Source organism: Mauremys mutica, chromosome 9 (genome assembly GCF_020497125.1).
Source record: "Mauremys mutica isolate MM-2020 ecotype Southern chromosome 9, ASM2049712v1, whole genome shotgun sequence".
In the NCBI taxonomy this organism is placed as follows: domain Eukaryota; kingdom Metazoa; phylum Chordata; order Testudines; family Geoemydidae; genus Mauremys; species Mauremys mutica.
In genome coordinates this window covers 6,618,397-6,637,541 of record NC_059080.1, presented here as the reverse complement: position 1 = coordinate 6,637,541, position 19,145 = coordinate 6,618,397, and the positions used below count along the sequence as shown (strand labels likewise).

General features: G+C 48.4%; 1 protein-coding gene across 3 annotated transcripts in view; it reads left to right on the top strand.

The window, feature by feature from the left end:
• The window catches only part of FGF13 (fibroblast growth factor 13), a 352,169-nt gene that overhangs the window by 21,628 nt on the left and 311,396 nt on the right, over positions 1-19,145 (top strand). The window contains exon 1 of one of the 3 annotated variants that reach the window (XM_045030045.1): positions 13,857-14,081. The exons of 1 other annotated variant lie outside the window; for it this stretch is intronic. In XM_045030045.1, the coding sequence (XP_044885980.1) occupies positions 14,033-14,081 (49 nt within the window). In that variant the 5' untranslated portion in view covers positions 13,857-14,032. Of the gene's footprint in view, positions 1-13,856; positions 14,082-19,145 lie in introns of those variants that run through there. One more of the 3 variants, XM_045030049.1, reaches the window with a different exon arrangement.

Here is a 19,145-nt window from a genome sequence, read left to right as displayed (position 1 = left end):
CACTCCCATTAATGTAAACAAGAGCAGGACTGACTCCAGAATGTCCTGGATAAGGCAAACTGAGGGAAACAGCTCTCAAATTGAGAATGCTGGTATGAGACTGAACTTTTGCTTAACAGCAGCCATTCTGTACAAAACAATGATCAGTACAGACTGCTAGAGTTCTCTGATGTTCAGGGCCTGGACTGAAAATAATGATTGGCCTTTCAAACGCTTCTACAATTATCTGTTACAGAGGAATCCACTATTAAATGAGGAGCTGCAGAGATGTTAAACACTAGAGTTAACTCTTTCCTTTTATTTCATTCAAATTGTGCTATGCTTACATGGTGTAGTACCTTACTCAGTGAGTAGTTCCATTGAAATCAGTGACTAATGGTAGAGTAAGGTACTACTCCATGTGAGTAAGGGTGGCAGAATATGGCCTTAATTAACCAAATACACACACAAAATATATCCAATTACTCATCACAACTACATGTGGAATCTCTTTGCACGTCTTTCTTTAAAGGGCCAGCAATGCAATTTGTTGAATTATTTGGACAGTATAATATAAAGGCTTCCGGCTTCTGGAATCACATACAGGCTTCTCTGACTCTGAACTCCTGCTTCCTCTTTCTTTGCCTTTGCTGGCCATGTGAGTGTTAATTTTCCATGTAGACAACAGTAGCCTGCAGCACGTTACCCTTTTCAACTCAGCCTTTTTCCTTTTGAAATAAAAATGTCTCCTTTCATAAATCTCTTCCATAATTCAGGGTTTATTGGTGTGTCTTCACATTTTGGAAAAAAAATGCAACCGTACTGCCAAATAATGGCTGAAAACACTTCCATAATAGTATTGTTTTGGCCCATGACTGTATTAACACAGTGTGCTCTCTCTCTATGGCTGCAGGAGGGAAGTTGTAATTTTCAAAGCTATGATTTGTTTTCTTGCCATATAGTTTACCCATTTCCTTTTACATGATGTTCCTGATGTCAATACATTGGCCACAGCAGTAGCTCACTGTTTTTATAACAAAAGTAACACACTATTTTAAAAAATCTCGGGTGTGTTTTTTTTTTCTGTAAATCGTGCTGATATTGAGTTAGTGCTTTGTGACCTAGAAAGGAGTTAATGTAAGTCTTTAATCTATTCAGTCCATTTGGTGTCCAATATGTGGTGGATTGTTGAGAGAAGCTTGGCTTTTATTTGAGGATGAAACTCTGTTCCTTCCCCAAGTTGTTGTGCTATTCCTTTAGCCATTGCAAAGATCATTTCTTATGCTGTAGCTCTTTATTGGTTCCATTTAGAACCAAGGGGCTGCTCTTCTCCCACTTCATAGTTAAATCCCTTGCTACACTTAACATGGCTTATAACTTCTCCCTCAGAGGCCTGAAAATAGATGGCACCTGAGTGCTTAAAACTGGTTAATGTTGTAATGGGTGACTAGGGTTTAACTGTTAAATCAGAGGCTGGAATCCTACATATTTTACAGACTAAGAAAGACTGACTGATCAAGAGAAATCTCCACCATTTGAAGTGTAGTTTTTGAAAGGCATGAAATAGAAGCTGAGTATTTTCTGTAGTCAAAATGATTTGCAATTGTTTGCTCTGCTCTCGCTGCTTAGAGTCTGTGGCCCATCGAGACAGTCTTAGGCATGCCAACGAGTCATCTGACAAGTCATATAAGGAGTTGGCGACACAGACTTTTCATTGGCCTGCTCAGCAGAGGGAAGCTAACTCTGGTTGCTATTTAAATCAGCAACAGAGGTGTCAATATGTCTGTGACGTTATTTAAGATGCCTCAGGGAGCCAGGAGTTTATAAATGATTCTTCTGCTTACCTCTGCTAATTTTGGATTTGACGTGTTTACAAACAGAGCTTCTGTTTGTCTATACAGCTCCCCTTCTTAAAGGGCATGGAACCCTTCCCCCCTCGGGCACATAACTAAGCCAAGTAGAGAGAAGGAAATTAAAATGCAGAGATGGAGCAATCCGATTTGATGCACAAAAAGCCATGATCAAGAGGACACACATATTGTGGTTTGTAATGTTGTACCCTGACGGGAAGAGATGAAATGAACAGCAGCCCCAATGGTCCACTTTGGAACTACTCCTATTAACGCTGCCTTTGAACACCTCCACCCCCACCCCCTCAGTTTTACTCTTAAACATGGAGGGCATGTAATTAAAGACTGTATCATAATGTATATGCACAAAGGTGCTAAATTAAGGTTACACAGGCAACCTTATCTGTGGCATTTCCTCACTTGAGTGCTTGACTTTTTAAAGATTTTTGTGAGGAACAGAGCTAAATAATGGCTCTAGCACATAGAAGATGGAACCTGAACCCCTGAATTGCCAAAACCCAGTACCAACTTGTCATGGTTAATCCCCATCAAATCTTAAAAGAGGCAGAAAGGATTGTTTGTCTTTAGAGACGGCAGCATCCTGACACCCTTTAAGCCAGGTTGCAGTTAGACTCAGGACTCACAATTTGTCAGACCACTCTGTTTTATTAGCACAGCGCTCTGCTAATACTCCCAGATAATGTGAGCACCATGCTAGACTCAAACTATCTTAATTATACAGATAAAAGAGCGCAAACTTAACAAGATAACAAAAGGAAGCAGAATCTGATAAGTTTACCTGGGCTAGACATGCATATCTTATTTCCTTACTAACTATTACCAATCTCCTGTTAATGTCCCACCATTAGCTCAAGTGGACCCACTGTTTCGTACCTTAAGGTTTCTCTTCCTGACAACTATATTTCAACATTCCTTATTTCTGCTTAAAGGGACATTTTTTTAATCCAGTCTATTTTTACAATATAATTCATTCTACTTTCACACAGGTCAACACAAGCTGCCAGGCCAAGTGATACTGTAGCTGGGCTTCATGCAGAATTCTGGATGCTTTTGTTTTCAATTCAGGTGACTTTGTTTGGAGTGTTGGGATTAAAGGAAGTTTTAAAGGCATGTCGCGCTTCCCTTTCTTTTCTTACCTCCCCTCCCTGCCCACATAGGCAATCACTCTTCATTTTGTAAGCTTTTAGCAAAGCTTACAAAGGAACAACACTAATCTTAAACCGTGTGCTCCAGGGGGAGAGGCGCTTGTCAGATCTACTGCACTCTCTCAGCATTGGCTGCTGTGCAGAAAAATAGTCAAATGGCCAAGATGCAGACACTAAGGGCTGTGCGAGATAAAGCTAATGTGAAAAGTGGTGCAGTAGCTGCAGCTACTAGATGGACATCTTTTATTGACCTTGCATTTGTTAACACTCATTTCTCTCCTGAACAGGAAATAAAAGGAAATCGCTTGGGGTCGGGAGGGCAGAAACATCAGACTCCAAAAGGCTAACTAGGTAAAAGTCATGACGTTTTGGTTGATCATCTGCTTCTCAAGGCAAGTGCACCGCTTGTATTTTGAACATTGTCATTGACTTCATTGTCCTTTAGCTAGTCTCCTACTGCTAATGTCTGCCGTGGACATATTTACTACAGAGTGCCAGCAATCACTTCTTTTAGGTCACTTCATACACCTCTACCCCGATATAATGCGACCCGATATAACACGAATTCAGATATAATGCGGTAAAGCAGCACTCTGGGGGGGTTGGGCTGCATGCTCTGGCGGATCAAAGCAAGTTCAATATAACGCGGTTTCACCTATAACGCGGTAAGATTTTTTGGCTCCCAAGGACAGCGTTATATCGGGGTAGAGGTGTATGTTCTTAATTGGTTTCCCAGGCACCCACTGCAATACAACCTCTCCATAAGGCATCCTAAAATGCTTGCAAGCCCTGTGTCTTTCCTCACTGTTTGGTATTCTGTCTTAGCACGCAGGTGATAAACAGTGATCAGATGTACAGAAACACTGGTGTCACTGTGGCATTGCTATCACAAAGGAGGATGGGAATTTGGAAAGAAGGGATGTCACTTGCAATCCTACAGCTGCCCATCATAGTTTGGCATCTTTATTTTAGATAAACTGGCATATAGGTAAGGAGAGTGGACCCATCCTTACACAAGAATAGGTAATCAAGCTGTCCTCTGTTAGAGGTGATGTGGACAGGATTTTAAGATGGAAAAGTTACTAGGGAGGTCTGTTCAGAGTTTCTGTGCCTTAGTGAAAATCTATGTAAACACTTCAGATAAGTAGAGAGTTTTAAAAGCATAACACAATGACAACACTATTAAATACTGCTTGTTTATCATTTCATAAATGCTCCATTCGCCCAATAAATTTTTCAGCACCAGCATCCCACAAATGACTCTCTTCACAATTTCTTTCCTGTCAGTGTTTAAGAACATAAGAAAGGACATAGTGGGTCAGACCAAAGGTCCATCTAGCCCAGTATCCTGTCTTCTGACAGTGGCCAATGCCAGGTGCCCCAGAGGGAATGAAGAGAACAGGTAATCATCAAGGGATCCATCCCCTGTCACCCATTCCCAGCTTCTGGCAAACAGAGACTAGGGATGCCATTGATGGACCTTTCCCCCAGGAACTTATCTAGCTCTGTTTTGAATCCTGTTATAGTCTTGGCCTTCGCAACATCCTGTGGCAAGGTGTTCCACAGGTTGACTGTGCATTGTGTGAAACAATAATTTATTTTGTTTGTTTTAAAACTGCTGACTATTAACTTCATTTGGTGAGCCCTAGTTCTTGTGTTATGAGGTGGAGTAAATAACACTTTCTTTACTTTCTCCACACCAGTCATGATTTTGTAGACATCGTATCTCCCCCCCCCTTTAGTTGTCTCTTTTCCAAGCTGAAAAGTCCCAGTCTTATTAAGCTCTCCTCATACAGCAGCTGTTCCATACCCTTAATCATTTTTGTTGCCCTTTTCTGGACCTTTTCCAATTCCAATATATCTTGTTTTGAGATGGGACGACTACATCTGCACGCAGTATTCAAGATGTGGGTGTACCATGGATTTATATAGAGGCAATATGATATTTTCTATCTTCTTAACTATCCCTTTCTTAATGATTCCCAGCATTCTGTTCGTTTTTTTGACTGCCACTGCATATTGAGTGGATGTTGCTATTTTCAAAAATGTTTTCGCATTAAAAAAATAAACTGCATATCCCACTAAATCCAGGATCTAAAACAGACCTCCTATGAAAGTGTTCCTCTTTAATACACCCGATACCAGTGAATGAAGTGACTTTTGGATTTTATATCCCTTTTTATAATATCTCTCTGTATTAAATCACAACTGGGAAGCTTTCACATTTTTACTTAAGAATCACATGACCTTGGTGTTTTCTTACAGAGAGATCACAGTTGTATTTTGATAGTGACTAATCTAATTCATCAGCAGGGCTGGAGTATGGGGAAAACACTTTGACACATGTATAGAATTCAATTTCTAGATGTTCAATAGTTTGTAAGACTTTGATCCCAAGCACTAAGGACTCTCCTGCCTCCTCCCTCCAGGCCGCCTTCAGCCCTCCTAGCTTAGAATTTCCCTTGCAACTCGCCAACCTTAAAGGCTGAGTCCATGAGCTGGGTCACTGCAGAGCCATAGGAGACACTCCATCTTCCAGGCACTGAACACCTTATGTAGCCTAGGGAAATAAACCCAAGTAGCAGAGTGGTAGCACAGAAGGCTTAGTATTCATTAATTTAACCTGAAGCTATTCACGTTAAATAGGTGAGAGATTTACTGTGTGTGTATGATCATTATCTATTATCACTATCTGCTAAGGGCTGCTCTGTTGTTTACTTGACTGAATTATTTAGCAAAATTAAGCTGCAATCTCCATGCTGCCCATTAGTTAGAACTCTATTTGCATACAGCAGTTGCTCGCTGGTAATCAAAAATATGACTATTTAGCACAGTCAACTGTCTGCCGAGGAAGGGGCATTTGTGGATTGCTTGGGAATAGGAATGGTGAAGTAAACTGGGGATCAAATTAAGTCTTTTAGTGAATACAAGGTGGATCTTTAAAAACTGATAGAGAATAGGACATATTTTGGCTAGGGTGTTGTGTTTACCAACTAGAGCAAACCATTCACAATCATCTCTTTTTAAAGGAATGATCTTATGACAAAACTCACGTTGACTCTAATGGCACATTTCAATTATAGCAGCAGCATCAGGACCTAATGAAAAAAGTGTGATGGATTTGTTTGAATGTGTTTCTACGGGTAGACTTCAGAAACAGTGGTAGTAAAACATTGGATATGGTGGACGGTCGCATACTTGCTTTGATCACAAAGTAATGAATACTCCCAGATTCCCATCTAAATGCAATAATGTCATGGGGAAAGGAAAGAGAAAATGGTATTAGAGAGACTTTATCTGGTTTGAAGAATCCTGTGGCACCTTATAGACTAACAGACGTTTTGCAGCATGAGCTTTCGTGGGTGAATACCCACTTCTTCGGATGCAAGGGATGCTTTGCATCCGAAGAAGTGGGTATTCACCCACGAAAGCTCATGCTGCAAAACGTCTGTTAGTCTATAAGGTGCCACAGGATTCTTTGCTGCTTTTACAGAACCAGACTAACACGGCTACCCCTCTGATATTTATCTGGTTTGGAATCTCAGATTTAGGGCCCAATCCTTCTCCAGCTGAAGTAAAGGAGAGTTTTATTATGGAATTCAAAGGGAAAAGGCTCAGGACCATAATCGTGCCAGTTAATCTAATTTGCCTGAGGGCTTTAAGAGGGTGAATGTGGAGCTCAAGGAGATTAAAGAGGTGAATTCTGATCGCTTAAACACAAGTGCATCTAAGAAAATTTTGAAGTGAGACTGATCCACAGGAACTGGAAAGAAAGTGTGGAGTTGTGTGTACCCTTCTTTTATCTAAAGATTTATTTGGGGTACATTGGAGGTAGGGAAATAGTAACCTGTCATGCTACTGCTAACTAATAAACAGTACAACCTATTCTTGGGCTGCACTGCTGCTGGCTCACAGATTCAGAATGTGGTGTGAGCGCACAGATGTGCTGTGAGACCCTACCATGACTCACCGTCTGCCTTTAACTTGTGCAACCTTGTTATGTAGGAGATCCAGCTAGATCGTGGTGGGCCTTTCTAGCCTTAGTCTTATGAACCTTAAGAAGGTGGATATCCAACATCAAAAGTCCATTGTTATTGGTTCACTTGCTGCCACCCCTAAATATGTTCCTGTTTTGGATATGCTGATTTGCATACTCCTACCGTGGAGGTTTCCTTCCAGCTTGCTCTACCTCTGGCCTTTTCATGCTACTCCCGCCCCCAACATTTGAATTTTGCTCCAAACATTAATGTTGGGACATATGCACAGCCTAGCCAATGACACTGAGGAGAGCCACTCTGTGTGGGTTTTTTTTTAAAGAGCTCTTAATCCTCATTATTTGGAGATCTGTCTTTTGCTCTGTGCATGCAGTCAAGAAGACACATTTTGTTATGCTTCTGTGTAACTTCTTGCTCAGATAGGCAGAGGATGCTATTTAGTACGAGGTCCAAACTCCACAGATACAATTTTGGTAACCAGACGAAATGGCATATTTGCATTTGGGTGCAGGGGAACTTTGTATGTAAATAGCTACACATCAAGCAGAAGGTACCCTCTGCAATCTGCCACTTATGCCTAGTTGGCAGCCTTAGTGGTCAGAAACATGCAAAGTGGTTCTGAAAAGGCCAACATGAGCATTGTGGTTTATTGGTCTTGCTGTTAAGTTCCCATATGTTTTGCATACAGAATGCTGTGTTCTCTAATGCTTTTATTAGCACTTTTCACATTTGCTCTCTCCATCTGAGAGTTCTCCCTTGTATTTAACAGAGGGTTACGTTCACTACTGGTGTAAGCAGGTACAGTTTCTTTTAAGTATATGTAGTTGGTTGCTTATTCCAGTTTGGCCTAGACCAGGAATAGGCAACTTATGGCTGATTTTCAGTGGCACTCTCACTGCCCAGGTCCTGGCCACCGGTCCGGGGGGCTCTGCATTTTAATTTAATTTGAAATGAAGCTTCTTAAACATTTAAAAACCTTATTTACTTTACATACAACAATAGTTTAGTTATATATTATAGACTTATAGAAAGAGACCTTCTAAAAATGTTAAAATGTATTACCGGCACGTGAAACCTTAAATTAGAGTGAATAAATGAAGACTCGGCACACCACTTCTGAAAGGCCTCCTCCTGCAAACTCCAATTCCTATGATCAGTTCCATTAACTGCAAAGCAATGGGCCTATTTTCATGATTGAAGACTGATCAAATGAAAGGACTGGAGCCTGAAGTGCTCACAAGTACAACAGGCCTCTTATTTTGGGTGCCTGACCTGACACTGAGGTGTAGAGCATCCACAACTCCAGGGGAGATGCAGGTGCTCAGCACTTCTGGAAATTGGGTCTTAGATGTCTCACTTTGGTCAGCCGTAAACTGAGACCCTCAAATTCACTGGCCATTTATCAAAACTCTGGCCCTTCTGGGCCACAGTGAATGGATTCTCGCATCTTTCCTCTTACTCAATGACCAAAGCTGGAGCAGAGAGAAATATAGTCAAGGGGATAGTTTTCCCCTGTTACATTTCCATAGTCAGGGGGTTATAGAAGAGCATCACGCTGACAAGCTGAAGCAAAAGCACCATTCAGTTAGAAAACCCTGAACATCCTAAGTGTAAAAGCACGAGAGCTTATTGCGTCCCTGTGAAGCTGAGGCTGTCAGATCCATTCTGTTTCCAAACCCAGCGAATTGAAATGATTACCGCCAAAGTCAGCTGTACAAAGGGGGAAAAAATAACTCCCTGGCTGAAGGGCTGGCAATTAATTTTGTGCTTAGTGTGTTTTTAAGGGGGGGAAATCAGGTTACAAATGTTAACAGGAAAGTCAGTCTTGGTTTTGTCCTAACATTTGAGCCATAATCTAACTGGGCCTGGGTCTCCTCTCATCTGCTTTAGTGTAAAGCAGGAATTTGCTTTAGTCCAAGTCCAGCTCAGGGCATTTCAGTGTTGAGTTTGTCCCATCCAGTGAGGCAGCCTGGGCCTAATCATGTCAGTACTCAGGGGTGGTTTCTTGGGGGGAGGTGTTGACTTTTTGCCATCCTGGCTAACGGATCCGTAGAAACTGAGCACATCAGAGGCAGGGGAAACAAGCAGGGTCCTGCAGCTACACCTGGTGAGGAAGCAATGGCTGCCTCGCAAGGGAAAAATAAACCCGAGCTGTTTTCTGACACTCTCAACTCGCCCTGCACCTAACGGCACTGCCCGGCGGCTCTAGCACCTCTGGCCTGGCGGGATCTTGCAGATGATCCTCTCAATGACTCTGAAAGGAAACACAGTCAGGCACCAACAGCCCGGCGCCGCTCCCACCCAGGCGTAGCACGCAGCAGCTCCCCTGAAACCCCAGCTCAGCAGCGCACGGGCAGGCAGCTGGGGCGGGGGCGGTCATCCCCCAGGAGACACCCTCGCCATAGCGCCGGGCTATCAGCTGGGAGCGGGCCGTGCCAGAGCCTGCGCAACACCTGTTGGCAATGTCCCCTCCCAGCCGATTGGGTTTCAGGCGGTGATTAAGGGCCCGGCCTCCGCTGATTAACCCTCGCAGCGCGCCCACGGCTGCGGGGCGCGGCAGCTCTCCGCCGAGGGAAGCCGCCCGGGACTGACAGCCAGCCAGCGGGCACTCAAGTTGGTCTCGCCCCCTCCAGTGTGTTTGCCCGCAGCTGCCTTCCGCGGCGGGGCCGAGCCGGAGCGGCACAGACCGGGGGGGGGGAGAGGAATTCAGTGTCCCTAAAAATAGCCGCACTTAGCGAGACCCTGTGACTTCCCGCTCTGCAGGGCGGGCGGGCGGCCCGCGGGCTGCCTTTGGCCGGTGACCCTGGTGATTGCGCCCAGCACGCGTCTAAGCCCCTCTCCCTGCGCCCTGCAGGCTGGGCTCGGCTGAGGGCTCTGGCCCCGACCGGCTGCAGTGGGACGGGGCAGAAAAGCACGTGCTCAGGACAGGCTCGCGGCTTCTCCCGTGTTGGGGGCTGGCCAGGCTAGCTCCGCTAGTCGGGGGGGTTGGCGCGCCCAGACGGGGCTTCGCAAGGCTCCCCGGCGCAAGGTAGGTGAAAGAAACCGAGCAAGCCAAGCGTGCGGGCGGTGGCGAGCGGAGCGGAGCGCGGCACAAAAGGCAGCGGCGCAAGAGAGCGGTTGCAGCGCGCTCCGCTCGCAGTGATCCCCGGGGACGCCTTCCCCTTCTTCTAAAGAGCGGCTCCGAATTGAGGCGCTGCTGCTTAGTAGTTAACCGCTTCTCTGCTCTCCACCTCCCGGGCATCTATGGAATCATAACTCCCGGCCCCGGGACCCCAGTAGCGTCGCTTCTCGCTGGTTACATCTCGCAACACCCCGGCTGCTCCCAAGAGCCGATGCAATACTGTCCCTAATTAAGCAGAGGTTGGCGGAGGCTCGGCAAGCCAAGGTAAATTGGGATGGGGGAGGTTGCGTCCCGAAACACATCTTCCTGCCATGGTTCGTCTCCCCCTTGTCCAGAGAGGTGTGGAGTGGGGGGAGGGAAGGAATGGAGACGCTGCGGTAGTGAAAGGTTTACGCGCTGGGCGCCTGACATTACGCGCTGGGGTGTAGCTGGAAAGGGGACCCACGGATAACGTGCATGAAGTGGGTTGCTAAAGTGGCCAAGCAGAAGGACTTTCATTGAACCGTTTGAAGGCGAACGCCTTGGGCTCTCCTGGTGGCGGCTTCTCCTGCTTCCTCTGTTGGGCGCTTGAAACGGTTGGTCATGAAACTGGGCACCTACAGCAGTGGCCCGATTTCAGGGGATCTCGCTGCCTGTAGCCCCCATTCGGTTTCTCGGGGGTTCGGGCCGTTTGGCTGCGGACCTGGAGAAACGGTTTAGGTGCTTTAGGGGTCCCAGTCTGAAGCCTGTGTACCTCTGAACGGCCTCTCCGCCGAGGGCTTTGGGGCAGCGTTTGGAGAACCCCCGCGGAAGGCTGGCTGGCTCTGCGTGTGTGATCTGCAAAGGATCTCCAGCCTAAACCTAGAATCGTCACCGTTTGCGTGTGCTAAGTATTCAGAAACCCGGTGTGCCCAGGGCAGCTCGCTGCTGCTTTCTGCTACGGTGCGTCGCTCCTGTTTGTTGGCCGGGAAGAGACCGTGCCAGAAATGGCACTTGTCAGGGCCATACCTAAGGGCGGGGTGTAGTGTTTTGGTTCACGTGTCTGATGAAGCTAGAATGCTGCCCAGAGCGGATCGTTGGGTGACCGTCTCTTGCTTCACCTCAGCTACAGGCGTACGATTTTCGTACTGCGAAGGGTGACGCGAAGCCGAGCGAGACTGCGGGGTGTGATTGGGTAGGAAATGCATGACACGGGACTGTAGCTCCCTAGTGTTAACTGTCTGCATCTTCAACGTGCTGGGTGGCTTAACAACAACGCAGAGCCGCCCTCTGAACTAGCACCATTGGAAAGGAATCGAGCAGCGCCACCGGGGAGTACTGAATGCGACCTTTTCTAATGCACTTTCCAAACCAAGCCTCCCAAGATCATGGTTCTTCCTGAATCGCTGATCTAAAAACCACAACAGGGTATGAAGGAGACTAAGAACCACCCCACCAGGAGCAGACGATAGATCCTATGATCTGCGCCCCTTATTCTAGCAAAACGCCCATGTATAACCTCCTGAGCGGTGTTTGGCCTGAGCCAGGACTGCAGCGGGGGGCTTGGGCACGGGGTTTATTTGTCGCAAAGGTCAGAGCAGCGGGTGCCGATGAGTTAGTGGCAGGTTGAAGAACTGCTGGGCTGTTTCTATAGCCGCGTTCACTCAACTCCCTGAGAGGAAGGGGAAAGTTCAGAGCCCAGGCTCTCGGGGCACGTAGGTAACCGAAACCCCTTATTGATGAGATGTAGTGAGCGCATGGGCGCGTCTCTATATAGCACCCAGACGCGTAAGGCGCAAGGGGGACAGCACCTATTGCTCCATGGGGCGTCTTCAAAACAGCCAGGATCCCAGCAGGAGAAGGAAAACTCAGAGGCCATCGCAGACTTGTAGAGGGAAACTGGCGGGACGGTGTCCGCGTGAAATAGGAGCGGGTCTGTGGCTTCCCACCAGCCCGCAGGCCGGGGAGCTGGTTGGATCCTTCTCAGAAATACCCGTGGGATGCCGCTAAGCGCGCGGTCGGTACCCGCACCCCTGTGCCCTCCACGCGGCTCCCGCTCGCCCCGAGAGCTGCTCCTTTAGCAGGCGGGGCTGTGCAGAAAAACGCTCCCGCTGCTACTTGAAGGGGTTGCCACCTTTCAGACCCCCCCCCCCGCCCCGCCCCGCCCCAGCTGCTGCTTTCCTGTTTGTCTGCAGCAACAGGGTCCCGCTCCTGCGTGAGCCGGCCCCTACTCCGCACCCCGCGCTGCCTTTCCCGGCCTGGTTCGTATCCGCCGGACCGAAGCGGTGTGTGCTGGGGGGGAGTGGGGAGATCCAGCCTCGCCTCCCGGCTGGGAGCGAGCCCGGGCTCTGTGCTGGCTTAGCTACAGCTCCCCTCCCAAGGCAAGAGTTACAACGAGCCCGGGGAAATCCCCGGAGCGCCTGGCCCTGGGGCGGGTCACAGCCGGGGCTAGCAGGCGCTGGAAGCGCCTCTCCGTCTCCAGCCCCGCATGTCCCCGAGCCCCTTACCAGCCCCTGCGCGCCTCGCTCCCTGCTCCGGGGCACGTCTCGCCCGCAGCCCCAGCGCCGGCCCCTCCCTGGCCCCAGGCCAGGCGGCCCCAGCTGCGTCCCAAGCCGGGTTATTGCCCCACGCGGTGATCCCAGGATCGGTGCCCAGGTTGGGGGAGAGGGGGAGGCGAGAGCCCCGCCCCCCGGCAGCGGGCAAGGGGCTGATGCTGGCAGAGGGGGGAGTAGCTGACGCTGGCTGGGGCTACGGTGAATACAGAGCAGGGGCTTTGTCTGCTGGCGTGTCCACACAGGCCCCGCAGGCAGCTAGCGCCGGGGCCGGGTCCCCTTCCCGCAGGTGGGGGTGGGACGGGGCAGGATGACCCCCCCAACCCCGTTTCTAGCAGGAGGGTCTGGGCAGCAGCCCACCCCTCCCCGGCCACCACTCGCCTGCGGGATCCCTGGGGCGGAGGGCAGCGGGGAAGGGGCTGTGGGTCCCCTCCCTTGTCCTGGACTTCCCCCGGCAGGCAGCGACCCCGTTCCGCAGTGTGCCCGCCCCGGGCCCGCGGCTCCCTCCCTCCTTCCCCCAGGGGGGGGATGCGGCGAGCTCATCCTGCACCCCCCCCGGTCTGCCTCATCCACCCGTCCGGTCTGCTCCATCCCCCCGCACCCCCCTCCAGTCTGACCGCCCCGTCCGGTTTGCTCGCCCCCCCCAGCTCCTCCGGTCTGCTCCACACACACCCCGCGCCCCCCACCGGTCTGACCCCCCCCCGCTCCGGTCTGCTCCACACACCCCCCGCGCCCCCCACCGGTCTGACCGCCCCCCTCCGGTCTGCTCCACACACCCCCCGCGCCCCCCACCGGTCTGACCCCCCCCCCTCCGGTCTGCTCCACACACCCCCCACGCCCCCCACCGGGCTGACCCCCCCCTCCGGTCTGCTCCACACACCCCCGCGCCCCCCACCGGTCTGACCCCCCCCCTCCGGTCTGCTCCACACACCCCCCGCGCCCCCCACCGGTGTGACCCCCCCGTCCAGTGTGCTCCATCCCCCCCCGCCCCCTCCGGTCTGCTCCACACACACCCCGCGCCCCCCACCGGTCTGACCCCCCCGTCCAGTGTGCTCCATCCCCCCCGCCCCCTCCGGTTTGCTCCACCCCCCGCGCCCGGAGCCGGGGAGGGGGCCGCTCCGTGCAGCCGGCACAGCGGGGCGGAGGGACGGGGGGAGACTCTGCCCAGGCGTCCCCGTCACTCACCGCACCCCGTCTCCTCTCTCGTGCAGGCGGCGCAGCGGCGGGGAGACTCCGCACCGGCCGAGGAGGAGGAAGAGGAGCGGGTGTTTTTTTTTTTTTCCTTCTAGGATCCCCCCCCTTTTCCTCCCCCCTCGCCCCCCCTTCCCCTCCCCGCCGCGGTTTCTCTCTGGGTCCGGCCGGCCGGCGAGCGCCAGTCTCCGGGGGGATCTCTCCGAGCAAGCTGGGATCTATGAGCGGGAAGGTGATCAAGCCCAGAGAAGAGAAAGATGCTTCCAAGGGTAAGTCCGCCCGCCCGAGCCTGCTGCCTCGCATGACCCCGGCTTGCTCCATGCATCGTGCGTCCCACCTGGGGGAGGGGGGGCACCGCACAACCCCCCCCCCCCGGCCTGCTCTCGATCTGGGGGGGGGTGTGAGAGCAGCATCCCGCCGGGGGGCGCGGTGGGTGCTGCCCCTGCTCGCACGGCAGCACCCAGCGTCTGGACCAGGTGTCAATAGTGTGTGTGAACGGGGCGAGGGAGAATTCGCTTCTGTGCTCGCAGCAAGTGGCCGGGGGGGGGGGAGGCAAATGGGGCCCGCAGTGCTGGATGCGTCTCCCGGAGAGGTCTCTCCCCTCTCCCCGCGGTTGGAGCCGGATTTGGGCTCGCTTTCCGTTCAGGTGCCCGGCCAGCTTGGGAGCGATCCCCAAGGCCGCGCCCCCCCCCGACTCTAGTCTGCTCTCTGGCCCCGGGTGTGTGTGTGTCACAGGCTGCGAGCAGGGAGCCGAAACCCCCTGTGCCCCCCAGCCAGGCAGCGGGTCCCCTGTGCAATCTGCACCGGGGAGGTAGGGGTGTGTGTGTGGGGGGGAGGGATGCTGTGTATCCGATTCACATCCCCTCCCCTTGGCCAGCTCCTGCCATGCACTGGCAGGGTTTTGCTACTGGCTGTAAACTGGGTAACAATTGCCATGGAGACGGGGAGGAGGAGGAGGAGCGGAGTTGCAGAGAACCGCAAGTGGATTAGTTGGCTTTACAGCTCTGTGGCATGGCAGCTGAGCGGCTGCTGGGAGATGCACAGCGGCAGAACAGAGGGCACAGGAGAGGAGGGGGTGTGTTTGGGGGGGGCTGTTGGCAATCTGGGGGAGATGCTGCTGCTTCTCCCCTCTTCACAAGGCTGGTGCAGGGTTTCCATTAAGAACCCTTCCCCCACGCCTGGCTGTGTCCAAGGGGTTAGTATACACCTTGCACTGGCCAACTAGATCCCAGCACAAGAACACCGTTTTGCTTGATAATAATTACAAAAACCTGCTCTTTCCAATATAGAGTTTATAAAGTAGACAATCCCAGGTGTCAGGCTTTAATGGGCTCCACACACAAGGTTAAATGTGACTGGCAATTAGTCTATATTAGGGCCTATATAATCTGGAATATTGGATGAGTACATTCGGGAAGGTAGCCCGTGTGTGCTGCATCTTTTTAATAAGGAACATTGCTACCTGTTTTCAATACATCTATCAACTGCTTAAAAATTTATTTATAAGATAGAGTGGAGCCACTGGGCTCTTACAGATGAATTACACAATGTTTTTAACCTTCCATGAAGGAAAAAAAACAGTTTCTGCCTTTTTTTTAAAGAAATAAACAAGTTTTCTGGTATGTTATTTATTTGTTTTTAGCAGTCCTAGCACATCTTGACCAAAGCCAGGTAATTCAATTTCAAGGCTGACACCCTTTTTCATGTATTCCTTTTTTTAGTTTCTTGGCTTCTAAGGTCATGTTAAAACCATTGCATCGTGCAAACTTGTTTTTGCGTTTAATACGCTTTTTAAACTAAGTTTTGTTTCCTTTTGTTATATCGTATCTATTGTCTTCAAAATATTGATTTAAAATATTTTTATTGAATTGCTTTTGGTGGAAAATATGAAAATCCATAATCTGGATGTGTCATAAAAAACTACACTTTCCAAAGAAAAATTTCTTACAGTGAATGGTCTTTTTCTTTTAAAAATATACTTCACTGTCAAAGTCTGTTAACAACCATTTTTTGTTAATGGCTTGTTTACCAAAAAGGTATCAAAATAACTTAACAAGCAATACAGAATGAAAGGTTCCTGCATTCTAAGGAGTTGTTTTGCATGATTTAGAACTGCATTATAATCTTAAACAAGAAGATTCTGTAATGTTTGCTCTTTAGTGTAACATTTCCAAATTTTCAATGTAACTTAAGTGTTTAATGTTTTGTTCAGTCTGCAAATCATTATCTTTATCTTTACATGCACTTATTAACGTACCTTACACTTTCGGGTGCATATGTATAGTTTGTGTGGCATACTCATATTTCCCGAAACATTGAGGCAAACACATATAACTGACTGAGACTGATTTACACGCACACCCACAAGTGTCCCTGAGCATGTACCATAAAGTGTATATGCCAAAACCCCGAGGAAAACTACATTGGGATGAGTCTTTTAGAACTGGCATGAGTGTCTTCTCTCTCAATCTAGATCTAAACTTAAATTGACTAATATATCAAAAATCAACATAAGGAGATAATATTTACAGGAAGTTTGATATCTTTGTAGCAGTGTGTGGCTATAGTTGTTTTCTTTGAATTTCTGCAGTGCACCCCAATGTGGTGGTAAGGAGATAATATTTATCAATTTCTCCATGGAAGTTCTCTTCAAAGGCTCTGCATACTGATTTCCTATTTGAATTAGTTTTTCTTCAAAACGGTTGGAGGTTTCTTGGGATGACTGACAGTGATGGCATTCTTAACTAAACGTTTAAACGGATACAGCCATTCTCAAAATGGGCTGGCTGTTCTATCTGTGTATCAGAACTGTACTCTGAGTGGAAGCTAGAGGAAGGTTTGCCATTGTATATGTGTGTGCGCTCTTTATGCTTCTGGGTTGGCTAAGCAGTCCTGGAAAGGATGATGCACAGTTATATTTATGTAAATTCACGTGGTTTGTTTTGGAGAGATTTTCCTGCATCCCTTGTTCTCTCAAATATATTGTGGAGTTTAAGTACTTGACATAAACAAAGCTCACAGACTACTATGGTTCCACACTGAGTGACAATGGAAATTGTTTTCATAGTGTGAATTGAATATCAATCTTTCTCTTTATACCTGTGAAACTTTGTATCAAAGAGGAAAATGCTTATTTATTCTCAAAATAAGACTTCCCCCTCCCCAGTGTTTTTCAACTGGACTTGTAAGGTCAAATTCAGCGCTAATATAAGCAGATGGAACTCCAATGAAGTCTGTGGAATTATCTGTACTTACAGTAGCTCTTAACTGGATCCATGAAGTAGGTCTTGATTACAATAGAATCATGAAAAGTTGTGCCCCTGGATATAACAAGACATGCATAGGAAGTGTTCTCTGCTTGTGTAAAGTATTTTAGATCAAATTGTCTGAGTTACACCTGTGCAACCCTACTGACTCCAGTAAGGGAATATAACAGCAGGAAGAATTGTCTCTAATTTAAAAATAAGTGCTCTCCTTGCATCCTCCCTGGAGAGGGAAGCAAGTATTGGCCTCAACTCTTGTTAGTCCCCCTATTTATAACTACTTACCTATAACCCCAGGCGCAGCTGCTTTTAAAAATAGCCCGTCAGTACCAGAAGACCAGGTATTTCAGCCTAAGTAATCAATGTGGATTAACGCCATGAAGCAGGGCATATGCACCTTTAAATTGTGGAAAATGCTACAGCAGATATGAAAACATTTCAGACGCAAACACTGATTTCTTGTCTAAATATGAGTATTAGACAAGCTGCAAGATGTATCCCGCCCCTGTTGGAGATGTAAACTCAGAGTCCAGTTGCACAGCTAGGTTTACATCCATGCCTCGAGCAGTACTCTGGCTGTTTCATAAAAGAAAACATTTCACTTTTGAAGAACAAAAGTGAGCACCTTGACTGCCCCCTTTGCACAAATGCAGGGCCTGAGCTTGCTTTCCTTCAGACTGCAAGTTTCCCTTTGGCTTCAGGGGGAGTCTTGGGTGCTCTAAGAATGCTGCTCTAAGGCTCTTAGTTCTTGCTGTAGTAGTTTGGCCGTCAGAGATATGTATTCAAGAAATAGTCAAAATGTTCATCCCTAGATAAATATGTACTTAACACAGGCAAACTCCCTTGAGTCTGATTCCTGACCTGTGGGGTATTGAGAAGTGTGAGTGTGTGAGTGGGGGCGTGAGATTGTGTGTGGTGGGGCGGGGGGGAAGGAATAGGGGTGGCAGTGGCAAAGCAGATGACTTTTTAGGTAATTCTTTCCTGAAAAAATTGTTGGAAATCTGGTCTGAAGGCTTCTTTTGAGTAGTCTGTCTACTCACTTGCAGAACAGTATAGCCAGCATCCCAGATGGATACCTATGAAGAGTCTTGTTCTGTGTTGGGGCTTTATCAGGATCATCTGTTTGGGGCTAAGGTATTTTGTTTTTCTTTGTTAAACATTTGATTGGGTGAGACAAGCCTTACAGTGAAGGAACAGGGCTTTGGATCAGGTCCTGATTCCTGGGAGAATTTATGCTGCCTCATATTCATACACTATAACCTAGACACTTGCAGAATTTAGTTCAGTCTTTTGGATGGGATGCAGTAAACTGGTGATTCCCACATACATGTCCCTGCTGAGGACACTGGGGAAAAATCCCCCAAACCAAAGAAATGAATTGTCTCCCCCCCCCTTTTCCTCCCCCAATTTTAATTGTGCAGTTGCAGAACTTCACACAGCAAGATGGCCATAGTCTTTCTTCCTGTCGCCTACCTTGGCTGCAAGGTTTGATAACTTTACACAGAAATTTCATAGCCTAAGCCAGCAGAGTGACAACATGCAGGCACTATATCTTCTCTGTCTGAATGCAAAATCAGGGAGTATTTTCAAAGCTGACTCAGATTGAAACTCTGTTGAAACAGTGAAGCTCAGGGTGAAAGATTTTGGAAGGGTGGATAGTGTTTTAGCTTGGTGACAGCAGGAAACAGAGCACATAAAACATTCAGGTGCCCGGCAGAAAAGTCAGAACTCTGGGAAACCTGCTGGTAGTTGTCTTGTTTGTGGGAGTGCTCCATAATACAGCATGATCCAATTTATGATTGAAAGGTCTAAGGAAAAATGAGACAAATAAATAAGCTGATCTCAACAGTTGTAACACTCACTGATTCATGGGACAATTACTTATTTTAAAGACACAAGGTATAGCAGTGTAAAGACAAGATACGCTGCTAATTTCCTGATCTGAGACCATTGACTCAAAATATGCTGCAGATGGGAAAATCTTGTGGGGAAAAACCCGTTGGTGCCTAGGCACTGTTGTTCTGCCAAATCTGGTAGAAAGCAAGGAGTTTCTCTTTATCAAAAGTTTCC